Source organism: Bolinopsis microptera, chromosome 1 (genome assembly GCF_026151205.1).
Source record: "Bolinopsis microptera isolate Bmic1 chromosome 1, MBARI_Bmic_1.0, whole genome shotgun sequence".
Classification (NCBI taxonomy): domain Eukaryota; kingdom Metazoa; phylum Ctenophora; class Tentaculata; order Lobata; family Bolinopsidae; genus Bolinopsis; species Bolinopsis microptera.
Window position 1 is genome coordinate 4,471,075 of NC_087072.1, and position 17,372 is coordinate 4,488,446.

The 17,372-nt window shown below is 36.4% G+C and overlaps 1 protein-coding gene and 1 long non-coding RNA gene across 5 annotated transcripts in view; one reads left to right on the forward strand and one right to left on the reverse strand.

Moving 5' to 3' along the window:
- The window catches only part of LOC134815355 (eukaryotic translation initiation factor 2 subunit 3, Y-linked-like), a 71,320-nt gene extending 54,364 nt beyond the window's left edge, over nucleotides 1–16,956 (forward strand). For 3 of the 4 annotated variants that reach the window (XM_063823881.1, XM_063823899.1, XM_063823889.1), the window contains exons 2-9: nucleotides 12,051–12,149; nucleotides 12,292–12,434; nucleotides 12,791–13,026; nucleotides 13,181–13,296; nucleotides 15,522–15,688; nucleotides 15,907–16,027; nucleotides 16,230–16,412; nucleotides 16,537–16,956. In XM_063823881.1, the coding sequence (XP_063679951.1) occupies nucleotides 12,060–12,149; nucleotides 12,292–12,434; nucleotides 12,791–13,026; nucleotides 13,181–13,296; nucleotides 15,522–15,688; nucleotides 15,907–16,027; nucleotides 16,230–16,412; nucleotides 16,537–16,899 (1,419 nt within the window). In that variant the 5' untranslated portion in view covers nucleotides 12,051–12,059 and the 3' untranslated portion in view covers nucleotides 16,900–16,956. The remainder of the gene's footprint in view (nucleotides 1–12,050; nucleotides 12,150–12,291; nucleotides 12,435–12,790; nucleotides 13,027–13,180; nucleotides 13,297–15,521; nucleotides 15,689–15,906; nucleotides 16,028–16,229; nucleotides 16,413–16,536) is intronic. The other variant, XM_063823906.1, reaches the window with a different exon arrangement.
- Nucleotides 295–1,743, reverse strand: LOC134819559 (uncharacterized). The gene is made up of 3 exons (XR_010160784.1): nucleotides 1,656–1,743; nucleotides 634–717; nucleotides 295–510 (listed from the first exon to the last, which is right to left on the reverse strand). It is a non-coding gene; the product is annotated as an uncharacterized LOC134819559 (long non-coding RNA).
- Nucleotides 16,957–17,372: the final 416 nt, after the last annotated feature.

The following is a 17,372-nucleotide window of genomic DNA, read 5'->3' on the forward strand; positions in this document are numbered from 1 at the left end:
AACCGTGGAAGAAGATGAACGCCCGGGAACAACAAGCTGAGGTCCTTCAGAGAGTTAAAAGAAACCTCGAACATGAAAGGGAAGTTCAATGCGGCTCTCTTGAGATGCAGTCAAGATGGGGACAGTGGAGGGAAGAGGTTATGAAGACGGACATGAGCTGGCACACACTCTTTAAGTATGGTGATTCGCTCACAGGTTTTATGCTCAGTGCGACTTATGGTACTGTGGTCACACCAAATTGATTTTTTTAAATAATCCAAATACAGGCAGCGATTTAGTCAACTTAAGTTTGTCATTTATGTAATTGAACATTAAAAATGTATCCTTCATAGAATTTTGTATTATCTCGAGGGTATAAAATTGTCAATTGAGAAACACGTCATAAATCTAAACAAATAAGTTCATTAAAATAGCTATCAATCAGTAAATGAACGAACCTGTACATCTAGATGATGTAGGTCCACCACTTGTAACTTGTCAGACCGGTTGTTGTACAGCTTCCTGTTCAGCCTGAAAACACATTTCTGTTACCATGACAACGTTACCATTACAAGTTACCCGTGATGGGGAGTGTCATGAGGTTACGTGACTGATAAAGTTAATACACCTCCTCCCCACTAATAGTGCACTAACCTGGAAATGAGGGAGTAGACTCCAAAAAGTGAGGACCAGCGTCATGTCAGTAACTTTAAAAAAAGCCCGGGCCTATTTTAGATCCTGAAATTAGTGCCAGGAGTCTGTTTTGTGGATTATATTGTTGGCTTTAAAGGGATTTAAAAAGTGTAAACAGTAGGGTATTTATAAAACACATAATTACTGAACACGTGTCGAGATTAACTTAAAACGTGAAAAATCAATAATCAAGTAATCACACGTTTCCTTGCCCCTTCCCTTGTCTGAAAAGTGAAAACTATCCCCTCCCCTTTCACCGAACGTGTGTCTAATCACGAGCAATTTAAATCAAACACGTAAAAACAAGTAACACATAAATGCGAGTACAGTGGCAGTCAACTACATGAATGGTAGTCAACTGATAGTGCGGAGAAACACGGCACACACGTTAGGCCAGGAATGTTCCGCGCCATATAAGGAATAATTCACTGGGTGTACAAATAAACAATGTGGTTGGGCCGTGAACTGGTGGTATTTTTTACACAACTTGTTTTAGTGGGCTTGTCAAGTCCTGTGCTCGATTATAGTAGTATAGAAGTGAGGCGGAACACCATAGTATGAAGACACAGGCACTTTTAGAGTCCATTTTAATATCACTTTTCACGCTCAGTGCTTCAGACTTTAAAGTAAAACTGGCACTTTCCATTTTAACTTCGGCTAATTGATCCCTTACCAATATAAGATAAGTTGTAAATGTAAGTATGAATTGTGGGTCAAATAAGACAGTAGTTTTTATGTTCTTATGTGACTTTTTAATCTATAATTCCCGGCCAAAAACTCAAAATTGGCCGGGGCCGGGAATAAACACCTCCCCCGGCGCCGGGAATCCCGGTCGTTCAGTGCATTACAGCACAGTAAACAGAGCCAAAGTTGTTACTTGTCAAATGCTAAAATAGAATCTCTAGAATACAAATAAATTCATTCGATCAACATCGAAAATGACGTCACAACGACGGTAATGTCAATGACGTCACGAAGCTCACTTGAAGTTTTTGCTGCTGTCTGAGTTTATCAGCTTGTTCACCAGTCTCTGTACTTCTTCAGCGTGCTGATTCAACAGCTCCTGCGGGAGATGCTTGGTCTTTCAGCGCTTTTAGCTTCTCCTGAAATAATCGAGAGGTAATATTGTCTTCTTTCTCTAATAACAAACAAAATAATAAACAAACAAATAAGCAAAGTTTTGTCTGCTTTCAAGCTCAAAAGTAATAGTAACACTAACACGACTCACGAGCCCTTTAAAGCTTGTAATAATGTATACATTATTATTAAGGCGTGACTGTGTTTTCTATGGACAAAATTATTTCAACCTAATTTCTGCATGACAATGTCAAATGTTTAACCTAATTTCTACATGACTATGATCCAGCTATCAGGAAAATTTAAACATCTAATAATTTAAAATTATATCATTAGAACTAGAAGTTCATTTAAAAGTATCGAAATCTTAGTTCTATTTTTACAGTCACTTTTTTAACTATTGAGTTCAATGATTGCTAACTTTGATTTACTCTTTAACTAAAATTTGCTGAAATTAAAAAGTTTTATGATAAAAAGGTACACAAAATCAAAAACTTAGTCGATTAAACTCGTTTCTAGTCTGCGTCCAAACTTACTTATTATTATTAGAGTTAAACGTTAGAATTTATAAATAATAGTAAAACAGGATTTAATATCTCCCAAAGGATCAACCTCGTGAACTGTAACTTCGATTTAATAAAAGGCTCGAATAAAAGCAAAGAGGTTACTAAGCACTTACCTATTACCCCCATGACATAAGGTTAAAATTCTCCCCTAACGAGATATTGGCGAAAAACTGTCTCGATCACGTGATATGACCGTATAAGGAAGTTAGCCTAATTTCTCTATAGTGTTTCAGTATATGCTTTTGTAAAGGATTTGGTTAGGGTTAGGCCGTTAGGGTTGGGATCTGATTAGAGGGTTATGGTTTCCGGGTTTCGAATAGTTGTTTAGGGCCATCTACAGAACGGGTTGAAGAAGTCACGTGACAGGCGATTGTAGAGTGATTAATCATCATCCACCATAACTGCCATCGTAAACAGTTAATTAATTAGGTGTCAACAATCAAGCACAATATATAATACAGCAGGGCTGATTACTGCTGACACATTATAAAGCAACTAAGAGCAGAAATATGGATGATGGAATAACGCGAGGCAACAGTGAACTGGGCGCAATTAAGGCGCGAACAGCGAACGCACGAGGTGTAAAGCTCAGAGTGCTCCTTCATCAATTATGTTCACTCTTAGACGGATTTGACACGCGAAATTGCGCGGCAATTATGCGCGGCGCGTAAAACTTTTGTAAACCTTTCGGACAAGGGTTAAATTATTTTTCTACTGTCAACACAGCCCAAGTTATACATGTTTTAATATCAAAAAATGTCCAATTTTTTTGTATCATTTTTAAATAATTTCTTTTTCAAATCGCCGCCACATCAAAATTATTTTATGAAAGTACATTAAATTTTCACAGAAAGTAAGCTTAATCGTTTTAGAACTATATTAAAAAAGAATTTAATATAAAAATGTTAAAACTTTAAAATTATCAATTGAACAAATTGCCAACGTCCAAATATGTGTAAAATACGACTAAGAGGGGTCACGACACTGCGCGCAGCAGTGTTTTTAAAAAAAATTTTACCGGCTGGCTTGCTAGAAATTCCTTTAACATCCTGTTTGAGCTCGCACACGACATTGACTAGTGATTACATTGGTTGTGAGCGTCTGACGCATTTCATTGTTCAAGCTGCAGGTGACACAATTCAGCCAATCAGATGACAGGAATACCCAAAGTTAAAGTTGTAAACTTTTATTTTACTGGGCGTAGCTCAGCCCATGTCATTCCGCCTAATCTCTATTTTATGATTATGAACATAAATATAATAGCCTGTGGTCTCCAGGTAACTTTTACTTGGCCCGAAATAAGACTATTAAGGAAAACTTGAAACCTAACTTTTCCCAAATTGACGGATTTTACTCGTCTAAATTTTTTCGAAGTAGCGCGCGCCGCTTTCTTCCCGATGGCTAATGCTACGAAGTAGCGCGCGCCGGCCCAAACTATTACTAATGGTCAATGCTCAAATTGTGCTCCCGGGGAGCTTATAACTTTTATTTGTTATAGTTTCATGTTGTAGCGCGATGCACTACTGGCTCGCGCGCGCGCATCCAATAATGCTTCTCGCAACCACTTATGCAGATCGGCGAGATGCGAAGAATTGACATCGTGAATCAAAGTTCCATGCCACGAGAAAAATGTTTTGGTGAAAACTCAACCGGAGGTTAATTAAATATTTATTTTACAACATTGCCAATTAATTGCATCTTTAAACAATTATATTAATTAACGCACTTCATTCCGATTTGGCTTTGTAGCTCACTTGCAATGCATTATTCAATTATATGTTATAATTTTTTGTTGTAGGTTTACAACCTACAAGGACGCGCGCCGAGTTGGACTCGTCGACGGTCCTCGTCGACGGTCCAATATATGGAACGAGTATCACCCGTTAGATTTTTTGTAACAGCGAGATCGAGAGCATTAGTTACTATTTACCATTTGTTGCCCAATGCAACTTAATATTACATTGTGTTATATAACGCATGATCTAGCTAAAATTTTTCGAAGAATCGCAGTAAGTTAGGGTTGCTATTAAGATTAATACGAACAACTTTACATTTGGCAGGATTAAACTTTAAGAGCCAAATACTCTCCCAGACCTCCAGTTCTACAATATCTTCAGCAACACTGCTGTGGTTAGCTGCATTACCAATCAACTTGAGGTCATCTGCAAATAATTTAATCTTATTCTTGACTATATCAGGTAAATCATTAATATAAAGAATGAATATGCTAGAGTCACTCGTCCTATAAGGGCACTATGGCTGACCTACTCAAGCAGAAACCTACTCAAGCAGAAACACGGATACTAAGGTTATGTCTCTCCTACATGGCCATGACATCACCTTTGCAGCCTTCCAGGCAAGGGTAGCCAACAACTGCGACCCTCAGTGTCCAAATTGTAAGGTATTGGACACCAATTATCACAGACTCTTCTACTGTCCACTGTGCAGCTGCTCTTACAGGGAAACCCTGCAGGAGCATTCCTTTAATGACCAACCATCATGGTCTATCTTAAGAGATGATAGTGATAACAGCATCACTGCCTTCCGCTCTCTAGCACAAATTACATTTTTCACACAATTTCAATTTTAGCAATGGCCAATTGGCTTTCATGTGATGCATTACGCAGAGCACAGATAAAAATACTGATTCAATGATTAAAATTATAGCTGTGAGTGTCAATAAATTACTGTGTCATAGAAAAGGAACGATGTACACGTGATCTGAGATACCAATATCTCAATATCAAAAGAATATGATTTCTAAATGTATTGTAAATGACTTTCATTTTTGGAATGTTTCGAAAGAAGTTTTAACAAGAATTGAAGGTACCAGTTATATCAGTAATAAGGAAAAACACAATGATCATCTGTGGTTCCATCCTTATGTAGCAAAGAAACGTTTTATAAATCTTTACTCCACTGGGAAGTATGAATAAATTAAATTTTGTAATGTTGTTTTTATTCATGATTAATATTTGATAAATTATTAAATTTGATGGAGAAATAGTTATTTTTCCATGTAGTGTGATGATACTTTGTAGACGTTAGTGATGATGTTATGTCATAATTTTTACTTTACTTTACTTTACTTTAAAGGATAGTGTCTAGAAACATTCATAGTCCATGGTGGCAGGTATCAAGTTAAACGAAGTTACACTGACTGGCAATGTATAGTAAAACAAAATTTTAGTAAAACAAAATTTAAATTTTATTGCCATTACAATGAATAATGATATCATAATAAATATAAGTAGACATCCGATAATAAACTTGTTACATCCAGTACAACCCAAGATGTCAGCCGACGCGACTTACAAAATAAAGAAAGCTAGCATGTTAGGTTCATTGTTCATAGTTTTTCTAACGAGCATGCTTAGCACTTAGGCTGTACGGAAATAGCTTTAATTCTTCGTCATATTAAAAACTTTACATCATTTTTGAGATACAAAAATAAATTTTAAAATAAATAACTCTTTTGCTGTTTAGGCGCGGCACCGCGCTTGACCCACATGCTATACAGTGTGTAGCAACACAGCGCTGAAAACAGAAGCTGAATGCGATTGCCGTCTCCCTCTCTCACCCCTGACCGCTATCAGGGTACTCCTGAGGATTGAGAATCTAATCCTGGTGCGCATATAACACATAATAGCCGCATAGTCTTCTCCTCTCTTCTGGGATAGTTTTTCAGCGAGTCTCTTGTGGCTTGTGGACCCCATCCGCCATTTGTTGAGTATATAAGTGGGGTAAAGGTGCCTTTTTCCACCTGGATGATTCTGTTGTTGTACTTTTTCATTTTCCTCATTTCATGAGCTTTATAGATCTGTTCCATATCTTTTTCGTCATATGTGGGTGAGTTGGGGTGGGTTACACAGACATCAAAGAATGTTCGTTCAAATGTGCTCCAGAGACCTCGTGAGGATACATCAGGTGCAGCTCTATCAGCATTGGTACCAACAATTTCTTCATTATCAAGGGGTATCAATGCTGGCTCAGTCAATACATCTCTGCATACTTCACGCTGCAGCTCTGCATTTAGATCGCGGATGTTGTTGTGTCTCATAGAAACATAGCCACCTTTCTTGCATATAAGTGTGTGATTTCACGCACAGTGAAATGGGGTGTTAGACATCTCCCAACCATAACGCAAGTACAGAGCATCACGGAACTCAATCTTGTTCAGGGAGTAGCCAAATCTCTTCAATGGAAGTGCAGTAAGCCAACATCCTGAACCTTTCTCTTTGATGAACTGGAGAGATCTCTTTAGGTTGGGATCTCTTACACTGTCCTCTATTGATTTGCTAACCGTAAATAAGTGTTTCTCCTTGATTGCCTTGAGACTTTTTATAGTGTCATTTTGAATTGACATGTTGTAATGTTCAAGGGTATTTTGCTGGTTGATAATCAGGTCTGTGAGGTCTTTTGTGATGGTGACTGAGGCTGTGAATTCTCTATTGCAGTTTTCAACTGGGTTGGAGATACCTAGGCCACCATGTCTGACTGGCAATGCAAATATGGAGCGGTCCAATGTTAACTTTAAATGGATCACTATGCAATGAAACACACCAGTTGTTACAAGTAATTATCAAACCCCACAGACAACATGTTTGTGGTACATTCTGAAATAGAACACAATTAGTATATATTATATCGACTATCATAAATATATAAACCAAATATATAGCAATTCACAATCTCCCACAATCTCCCGTCTGATACGTTCTCTCTAGCACAAATACGTTCTCTCTAGCACAAATTGCCATTGGTGAACTATCATCAAGATGATTATTATAGTGCTCATCTCTTACATGACATTTATTCTTCTTCAGCCTCTACTACTCACTATACTGCCTCATCTTCTGAACATTATTATCTTTAGTATTGTTGAGGATTCTCAACACCCACTTTCAAGTCGAGTACTCTCGACCCACTTGAAATTGAAATTTTTGTTTAACTGAAATTTTTGTTTAACTGACTTAGTCCACATGCCTTGCAAACTAACAGCACGGTATTTGTAATGGTCTAAGTTCCTAATACTCGCCAAAGATGGTTCCTCTAGTCAACCGTAGGAGAAGAGAAAGCTTAAAACAACAAATTAGATGGCTGCATTTTGTTTTGATTTTATTAGGCCCTAGTATTCATTCCTATTGTCTTAAAGTTTTAAGAGAACTCACCTTAAATTATTTTAATGCAGTCACACAGATAAGTTTATAAGTAAAACAAAATTTAAGTACAACAAAATTTAAATTTTATTGCCATTACAATGAATAATTATATCATAATAAATATAAGTAGGCATCCGATAATAAACTTGTTACATCCAGTACAACCCAAGATGTCAGCCGGCTAACAAAAATAAAGAAAGCTAGCATGTTCATATTTTTCTAACGAGCATACTTAGGCTGTACGGAAATAGCTTTAATTCTACGTCATATTAAAAATTTTACATCATTTTTAAGATACAAAAATAAATTTTAAAATAGATAACTCTTTTGCTGCTTAGGCGCGGCACCGCGCTTTCAACCCACATGCTATACAGCGTGTAGCAACACAGCGCTGAAAACAGAAAATGAAGAAGCTATAACATATAAGCGGTGCGCCCGCTTAAACCTAAAACCATAAACTTTAAATATTGTCAAGATAATAAACGAGTTTTGCGAGATAATATAGCATGCTGACTTCGTAGGATATTACAATTATACCCGTGCCAGTTCCAAATGTGAGTCAGCGCTTAAACCAAAAGCAGTTGGCAAAAGGAGCCAGTTGCCTGCAAGAGCTTTACTAGCACCCGATTTACCACTTTTGGAGCACAAACTCAAACCTAAAACCGGCTTGATGTGGATTGATTCACAGAATATTTATCAGCACGCGGCACTAATAAAATGAAGTTCATTATCGAATTTTAGATAGGCCATGGATCGTTTAACACATATAAATAAATAAATAAATTCTAACATTTATTACACGCTTCGACATTAAAATATACCCAACAAAGATGTACATTTAAGTCATTCAAGCGAGACTTAGTGTTGAAATACCAAGATTATGGACTTTTATCAGTTCAGATTTTATGAACAAATATTTGCATGAAGTTCCCAAAATTATGCACTTTCATATCAGTTCAGACTTTATGGACAAATATTAGAAATATTATCAAAAGCTAGGTGTAAATAAAACGTCTTTAGAGCATTTTTAAAACATTCTACAGATGATAATGATCTCACTGAGTAGGGTAGTTCATTCCAAATTTTTGGTCCACAAAACATAAATGCAGCATCCGTTCGTCTGAAATGAGGAGCAGGAGGAACTTTCAACAAATAAAAGTCATCATCTAGTCTGGAACTTTGTCTTCGTACTTCCCTTAGATTGATGTGTCCTTGTAAGTACTGAGGGGCTATGTTATTAAGACACTTGAAGACCAGAAGTGATATTTTGAACTTGATTCTGAACCGAACAGGTAAAAAGTGGAGCTTTTTGAGGTAAGGCATGATAGGTTCACGTATATTTTTTCCGTAAAGACCAAAAATAAATCTAGCAGCATTGTTCTGTATCTTTTGTAGCTTATGGAGATTCTTTTCTGTTATACCATAATAGACTGAGTTGCAGTAGTCTATGAAACAGAGAATATTGGAGTGAACTAACTGAACTTTTAGTTTATGGGAAAGCTTTGAACCGATTCTTGATAAGTCCCTTTGATTCAAATAACATACTTTGGACACAGCATTTATTTGAGAGTCCAGATTCATTTGGTGATCGAAAAAGAATCCCAGGTTCTTGGCCTTGCTAACAGGACAGATTGAGAGGTCTCCTAAATCCATTGTCTGGATTGGGCTGACATATGGTCCTATATCAATGAACTCTGTTTTTCATCATTCAGTTTTAGGAAGTTAACTGTCATCCATTGCTTTATCTCCAGAAAGCAATTTTTCACAGCTGTTAAATCAGGATTAGAACTGTGAACATCGAAAGCAAAGTACACCTGTGTGTCATCTGCATACAAATGTATCGAGAAACCATATTTTGTGACAATTTCCTCAAGATCTCTGGTATACAATATGAACAGTAGTGGTCCTAAAATGGATCCTTGAGGTACACCAATATCCAGATAGCATTCAGAAGATGTGGCTTTTTTAACTTTAACCTTGAATGTGCGATTATTAAGGTAACACTGTAACCAGCTGAGTGCTAGTTCTGTAATACCATACGCATTCTTGAGTTTCGTAAGAAGGAGATTATGGTTTATGGTGTCGAAAGCAGCCGATAGATCTAAGAGTAGAAGCACAACATTCGATTTGCTATCAATCATCATTAGAATATCATTATGTATCTTTGTAACTGCAGTTTCACAACTATGGAATTTTCTATAGCCTGATTGATATGGGGAAAATAGGTTGTTGACATCAGCTTATTCATTTAATTGGCAATGAACTACTTTTTCTAATATTTTGAACAGATAGGTTAGATTGCTAATCGGTCGATAGTTTTTCAGCTCATCAACATCTAAGGTAGGTTTCTTGAGTCCAGGCCTTATAGATGCTTCTTTTAGGGCAGATGGAAACTTTCCAACTCTTAGTGATTATATATATATAAGAAGGTTATTAGAGAATAACTAATGTTGGTAATCGATATTAATCAATTATTTAAAATAGTATTTGTGTTTGTTATTATTAACATAAATAAGGATTAAATACCAATAAGGATTAAATACCAAGCATATTGAAGTGTAGTATAGTGTTATTGGACTATGTTTATTTGAAAACAATCACCTAAATATTGTTGTAATAACAAGGGAATGAGATTTTCCATTTGAGCTATTCAGTTCACAGGAAAGCAGATATGGACTGCTTTAAAACTTTTATTTTGGATAAAGTTTGTTTCAGTAACCATTAAGAACCAGTGGCCTTTTGTAACTACATCTTCAACCTCAGTTTCATTTTGAAACGTCAAGAGACTGGTAAAGTCAAATATTTTGTTACATAAATTTTTTTTTAAATTGTTGAAGGGTAGTAATTGTTTAGATCATAATTTTTATACGAAACTATTAATGTTTTTTAATAGCTGTTAGCAGGGTAAAATTTGTTAGGTGTGTTTCTATAAATTTCTCTATTGGAAATTAAAGTTTTTGATCTCTACTATTTATTGTTATAATTAAAATGCTCATTGTAGCCAGTTAATTTTAAAAGATTTTCATCATCATCAATATTATTAACTATTGAGTTACGTTCGATTGAAATATTAGAATAATAAAACACTACTACATTTCACTAAACAAAACGACAGGGACACAGAAAGGAGAAGGACATTACACATCATACGGACGGAAGCTGCTGCTGAGTTGACGAGTATCTGATTGTATTAATTATGGGTTTCTTGTTCATTAAAATAAGTGTGATCATACTTGTAAAGTATATTGGGCTGACACAGCTGCTGCAAGGTTAACATTGGGGTCCAAAGCCGGGAGTGTGATACACATTACATAACACGTATGACGCAAGAGATACAAAATATAAAATATAAATGAGTGATTCTCGGATGTAGCGCGGCGTCATTTCATTATTTTGGCGCAGTAAATCACGCTGGATAATGAAATGATAAAGTTTTACGTAGTTTAAGTTTCGCGCGCTACGTTTACACAAAATATTTGTGGGTCCGTCCCACGTTCCAGACACACACTCCAGACAAGTCCAGACACTAGTGTAAAGTGGATGAGCTGATCAGTGTTCTGTGTTATATGCGTAAATATATAGTTTCTATGTTTGACTGTGGTGTGTATTGTGTGTGTTATTTTGTGTGTGTAGTATGAAATCTATATGGACTAGTTTGTGTGTTCTAGTTTGTGTGTTCATATTTATGTAATATCAGTTCTTATAGGCACATGTCATTTCCATCAAAGTTGAGTTCTGACCATTCATCAGTGTTTCCAGCTTTTTGAGCATTGAGTAGCATATTTTTGATGCGACCTTTAACAAGTGCAATTGGGGACGAGAAGTCAATCTTACTAGAAGGTTTAAGGAATTTATTCCACATATTCGAGGTTTTATATACAAACAAATTGGTTGCGGAGGAGTTAATAAAGTACACCATATTATATCCAGGTAGTCAAATTGGGGGAGCATTAGAGCATTTACAACATTTTTCTATATTTCAGTGGAAGAATATTTTTCGACCTGTATAATGCCCCTATTCTTTTAGCAATTTTTGATTTCACATAATCAATATGGTCTTGAAAGTTCAATAAATTGTCTATCATGAGACCTAAATATTTTTGAGATTTAGTTTCTTCTATAAAAATGCATTCTTTTTCCAAATCCAGAGGGATTGACAACGTGTCCAGATTAGGATATCATTCAAATACAATGAATGAAGATTTTGCAGCATTTAGTCTCACCTTGTTTGTTAACTAAGTAAAAAACATAACTATATTGTATACTCAAGATAATGAGTAAAGTACACATTACGCTTGGTAAGACTTAACAACTCTCACCTACGAAAACACAATTTGTAATGGTCAATAGAAGAAATGTAGAGCATAGAGATCAGTCTAGACTGCTCCATGGATACTTTTTAAATTATTATCACGCTGTAGCAACAAATGGATTGCTGATATCTTGGCCCTTTTAGACTGCCTCCCCCTCCTGCAAGCCACCATAATTTTTTGAATCGAATTAAATAAAGTATGATATGGCGTGTAAGTCATTTTCTTTCTTCATTCCACCAAATTTAACATTATCTGTCAATAGCGTAGGGATGCACAGTGGGGCGGCAACTCAGTCTCACTTGGCAAAGCAGGACCTTGCAACTCTTGATGTATCAAAGCTTACGCCATTAACTCCTGAGGTAGCTATATTTTAGTTCTCCTCTTTGGTTTGATCTTCAGTCCCAGTAACAATAGTCACCACTGCATGTTTTGCATATTTTGTCATCATTTTACTAAATATTTCAATTGTTAAAGTATTTAAGAATCTTTATCTCTATTCAGGTCATCAGTCGACAGGCTACAATAAACATCGGAACTATTGGTCATGTAGCTCACGGTAAATCTACTGTGGTCAAAGCTATAAGTGGTGTACAAACTGTAAGATTCAAGAACGAGCTGCAGAAGAATATCACTATTAAGCTAGGGTGAGATAATACATCTAATACATAATCATCTGAAAGTTTCACAACATATCATTTTATTACTGATAGTAATCTGTAAAACGACTAACAATTCCGATCATAAGAAGATTAATACAGTTATGAATTATTAATTTAAATTTTGTTCATATTAGATTACTAAATTTTATCATTTAGAATTTACCCATCATAATGTAAAATATCTGTAATTTTGTAATATAATAGTGGAATTATTTAGACTCCCTTACATTTGAACATAATATTAAATTGTGAAATATGACACCGACACTTCAGCTAATATCTGAAGAAACCGCCTGGTTATTAAAACCAAAAATCTATGTTCTACCTTTAATCTGTCTCAGGTATGCTAATGCTAAGATCTACAAGTGTGACAGTACCCAGTGTCCTCGTCCCACCTGTTACAGGTCCGCATCCAGCATAAAAGAAGATGTGTTCCCCTGTGATCGGCTGGGCTGCAAGGGCAAGTTCAGGCTGTTGCGACACGTCAGTTTCGTGGATTGTCCTGGTCACGACATTCTTATGGCAACCATGTTGAACGGTGCAGCTATCATGGACGCTGCTTTGCTTCTTATTGCTGGTAGGTACCAGCTAGCTTTTATAATAGTTGAGACCTAGCTGGAGTCTTGAACTTACTATTAAAACTCTGCAGGTAATTTCGCTGCATACATTTAGTTAATTTCTCGGTATTTAAATTTTTGCTTTTTTTGTATAACTAACATTATGTCTGGCAGGAAACGAGACATGTCCTCAGCCACAGACGTCTGAGCATATGGCAGCTATTGATGTCATGGACCTCAAACATATCATTATTTTACAAAATAAAATAGATCTCATCAAGGAACAGCAGGTAAATCCATTTTCCATATTATAACCAGTTTTACACTCTTAAATTACTCCCCTTTCCCTCATTCCATTCTAACTCTGCGCATTGCAGACTAATAAAAGTTATCTACAATTTATTTATTATATATTTAGTTATTTAAAATTCTAACACTTGTGCCTCGTAATCATAGGCTGGTTAATTTACTGTTACGTATACCAAAAAATACAAATCGTGTGAAAACAAATATATAAGAAAAGTGGATACGAATTATCAAGATATTCTAGAAAAAACATTGTTAGTAACAAAATTAATTTCGTTCTGCTAACTCGGTCATCGTCCATTATCTAAAAAGTATGAACTACTGTATTATATGAGTCAGTATATTATATAATGCACACCTACATCACTCATGATATGGCAGTCCAATTTACCAATCTTGATTAACTCCAAGTTAATCACAAATTACATGATCATGATACTCTGAGTTTATCGTGTCCATTCAAACAGATGTTTCGTTTATCTGTGTGTTGCTCCTATCTGCTTCTCTTCTATCTTGCTCGCCTTCATCTAAAATATATTTCTCTGTGTATTATTTGTGATAATTCATGTTAAGTTATGCTTGAGGCAAACATTGCATGTAGTGTACTAATACGTGATTTGTTTTGTGTTTATTTGTATGCGATAGCTGTTTGATATAAGTTGTACCTGAAGTTGTAATGGTTCGCAGACAAGCTGATAGGATAGAGGAAATCCTTGAAAAAAGGAAATCTCTGAAACTCTTGATCGTCAGAGTGTAGATGTAAAAATTAGACATTATGTTTATTCCACACATGAAATTTGCTATTCTGTTAAATCGGACTTGGAACAGGGTTGGAGGATCTTCTTTGATGAAGTCTTCGCTAATGTAGAAAACAAACATTGGTATAGTCGTGATGCAGTAGATAGTAGCAGTTAGCGCTACAGTTAAAGTTCCTTGTAGAGGGAAACTTGCCCGGACACGTCTTGCAGACTTCCAGGCGGTTGCTAGGTACTTCAGAGTGGGGATTGTTGTAGCAAGAATAACAATATTTGGAAGAAACATAGTGATCACAGCAATTATTGGTTTTATCTTCAGCCACACATCTGCTTTGCACCTGTACTCGCAGTTATAGGTTGTATAATCAAATGCGATGTCATTTTTATCCACAATAAGAGCGGCTGCCGGAATAATGAGAGGTATTATATAAATGAGGCTGCATGTTCTGTGTCCCAGTTTCTTGGCCCACTGTGCACACCGAACTGGATATTGAAGAAGCAGGAGTTTGGTGGTTGTCAGAACGGCAATAAGAGCCATCCCTACTGTGTAAGCGTAGTGGCAAATATAGACCTTACCATAACACAGAGCATCCCCTAGTACCCAGGAATTCGCGATCAAGGAGGTAGCTGTAGGAAACACTGCCGTCACTGCAAACACAAGGTCACATACTGCGATGTGCTGGATGACTGTGACTATGAACTTATTAAGTTTGAAAACGTTCTGGGAAGATGCGTAGAGGATGAGGGTGTCTCCAATGAGGGATGACAGAAGTCCAAACAGACAGTACGCAGCCCAGCTGTATCTCTCTGCATCGCTGTGTATTCCAAAGATACTGATGTTGTTTGAAGTGATCATGAAGCAGTCAACTTGTTTCAAGTGATTCAGTCTGTGATAAAACGCTACAGGCTCTTGATTAAAGACGTTGAATGATTAGTGTTTGCTAAATGTGATTGATTAGCCAAAACGATACAAAGTAAGCGAGTAGATTGTAGAAAAAGGGGGTTTGGTATTTCCTGTTTGTGGGAAAGTTGTGAAATACTCAGATGTGCTACACCAGATTACCAAAAGCTACTGCTCAAACCAAGATTGGATGGTTAATTTGTGAGGAAAATATTGTGTTCTCTGCAAATATTATAGATCCGCTTAAATTCTGGCAAAGTAATCTGGTAGTTTGGTAATAGTCACGTGACCCCTCTGCTACACTCTCTCATCCCCAGGCTATAAAGTATAATTCAACTCAATTTTTAAAATGAGCCATATTTGCACCGTAACTGTTTCTTGGAGACCAAAAGCGTTCAGATTTTATATTCAGTCTCTCTCTCTGAATATTTTTTCGGTTAATGATGATTAACGTTTGAATATTTTTTTCAAACTATATATACTAACCCGGTTTCTGTTTACTTTTAGAAACTTTCTTCTCATCATGGCCTGGCTAATTCAAATATTTACTCAGGCAATTGAACAACACAGAGATATCGTGGATTTTGTAAAAGGTACCATGGCAGAAAACGCCCCTATCATACCCATATCCGCTCAACTGAAGTATAACATCGAAGTTATCTCAGAATATGTGGTTAAGAAAATTCCTATCCCCTTGAGAGACTTTACTTCTGAACCAAGGTGACTGTATATGTTTGTTTTTACATAAATATGTTGGAAACATGTATTATTAGTCTTCTTTACGGTTGGAAACTTCATTTTTATCAGATCCTACAATATGTAGTTGGTTATCACTGTTTATATGATAAAATTTTAATATTTTATGTCAGTAAAAAATTACAGTTGTCGTCAATAAAATCAATGTATTATATAAGCTTTAATTTCTTACCGCATTTCAGACTCATCGTAATCAGATCATTTGATGTGAACAAGCCAGGAAGTGAGGTTGAAAGTCTGAAGGGTGGTGTGGCCGGTGGTTCATTACTCAAGGGTGTGCTCAAAGTTGGCCAGGAAATAGAGGTACACTTTTGGTCCCCAACCCTCAAGCCCCAATTTCAAAAACAGCTAAGATATTGCCCGCTGATATCTCTTCTTTTGTTATCTTGTCCTCTGCTTTTATCTTTGGTCCTAATGTTCATTATATCCCTGCTTGGGAACTGTCTGACATTTTATATTATATAATGTTAGCTCCTGTTTGTTTACTTATGCAACATGATTACAGGTGAGACCGGGTATCACAACCAAAGACGCGGAGGGTAACCTACATTGTGTTCCTATAAGGTCACGTGTCCTGACCATGTTTGCTGAGAACAACGATCTCCAGTTTGCTGTTCCTGGCGGTTTGATTGGTGTTGGAACTAAAATTGACCCAACCCTGTGTATTGGTGACAGATTGGTCGGACATGTAAGTTTTATTTATTCTTGAGAAGCTTTGTTTAAACTGCACACTAGGTTTACTTTTTTTTATAAATTAAACTTTGTTGAAATGAGTTTGAAAAGACACAAGATCACAATTATTTTATTTTCAGGTAATTGGTTCAGAGGGATCTTTACCTCCTATATACACACTCATTGAAATCCAGTATCATCTGATGAGAAGGTTACTGGGAGTCAGAACAGAAGGAAAATCAAAAGGAGCTAAAGTTGATAATCTGTCGAAGAATGAAGTATTACTCGTCAACATAGGATCTTTATCAGCGGGTGGCCGTGTCTCAGCTATCAGAGAAACAAAGAACAAACATGGAGCCGTAGACAAACGAGCCAAGGTGATTCTAACCAGCGCAGTTTGTACAGATGTCGGGGAAAAGATAGCTATCAGTAGGAAAATTAACAAACATTGGCGTCTTATTGGTTGGGGCACAATCAAGGGTGGGCAAAAGATGACTATTTGAATGGAGTTGATTTATTTTTAACGATTGTGTTGGTTCCTGCTTTTCTTTACCCTGTTATATGATTTGTATCATTTATTTCTTGAAAGGCGCGTATCGATGTAAAATGTAGATCTTCATTCGTGTGGGTCAATCTGTGGAACTTAATCGAACGAATCCAGTACGGTTGTGGAACGCGCTTTGATCTTTTTACATAAAAAGCATCTGTTTTTTTGCGCGAACGTGAAATTTTGTAGCGCATTTTGTCGATTCGATCGAGTTACAACATAATCACCGTCTTTGATCGTTTAAACAGCTGTAGTCGCAATCAACAAGCTGCTAGAAAAATCATTCAAAACCTTTGACCACTCAGCTGTTTTGTTTGTCAACAGCAGTTAAATGTGGAGGGGAACTGTATCAGTCAATCGTTCCATAATGTATTATGAACAGTGCAGGGTGCATGCATTTCGCAATAACGTAACATCGATTCCTGACAG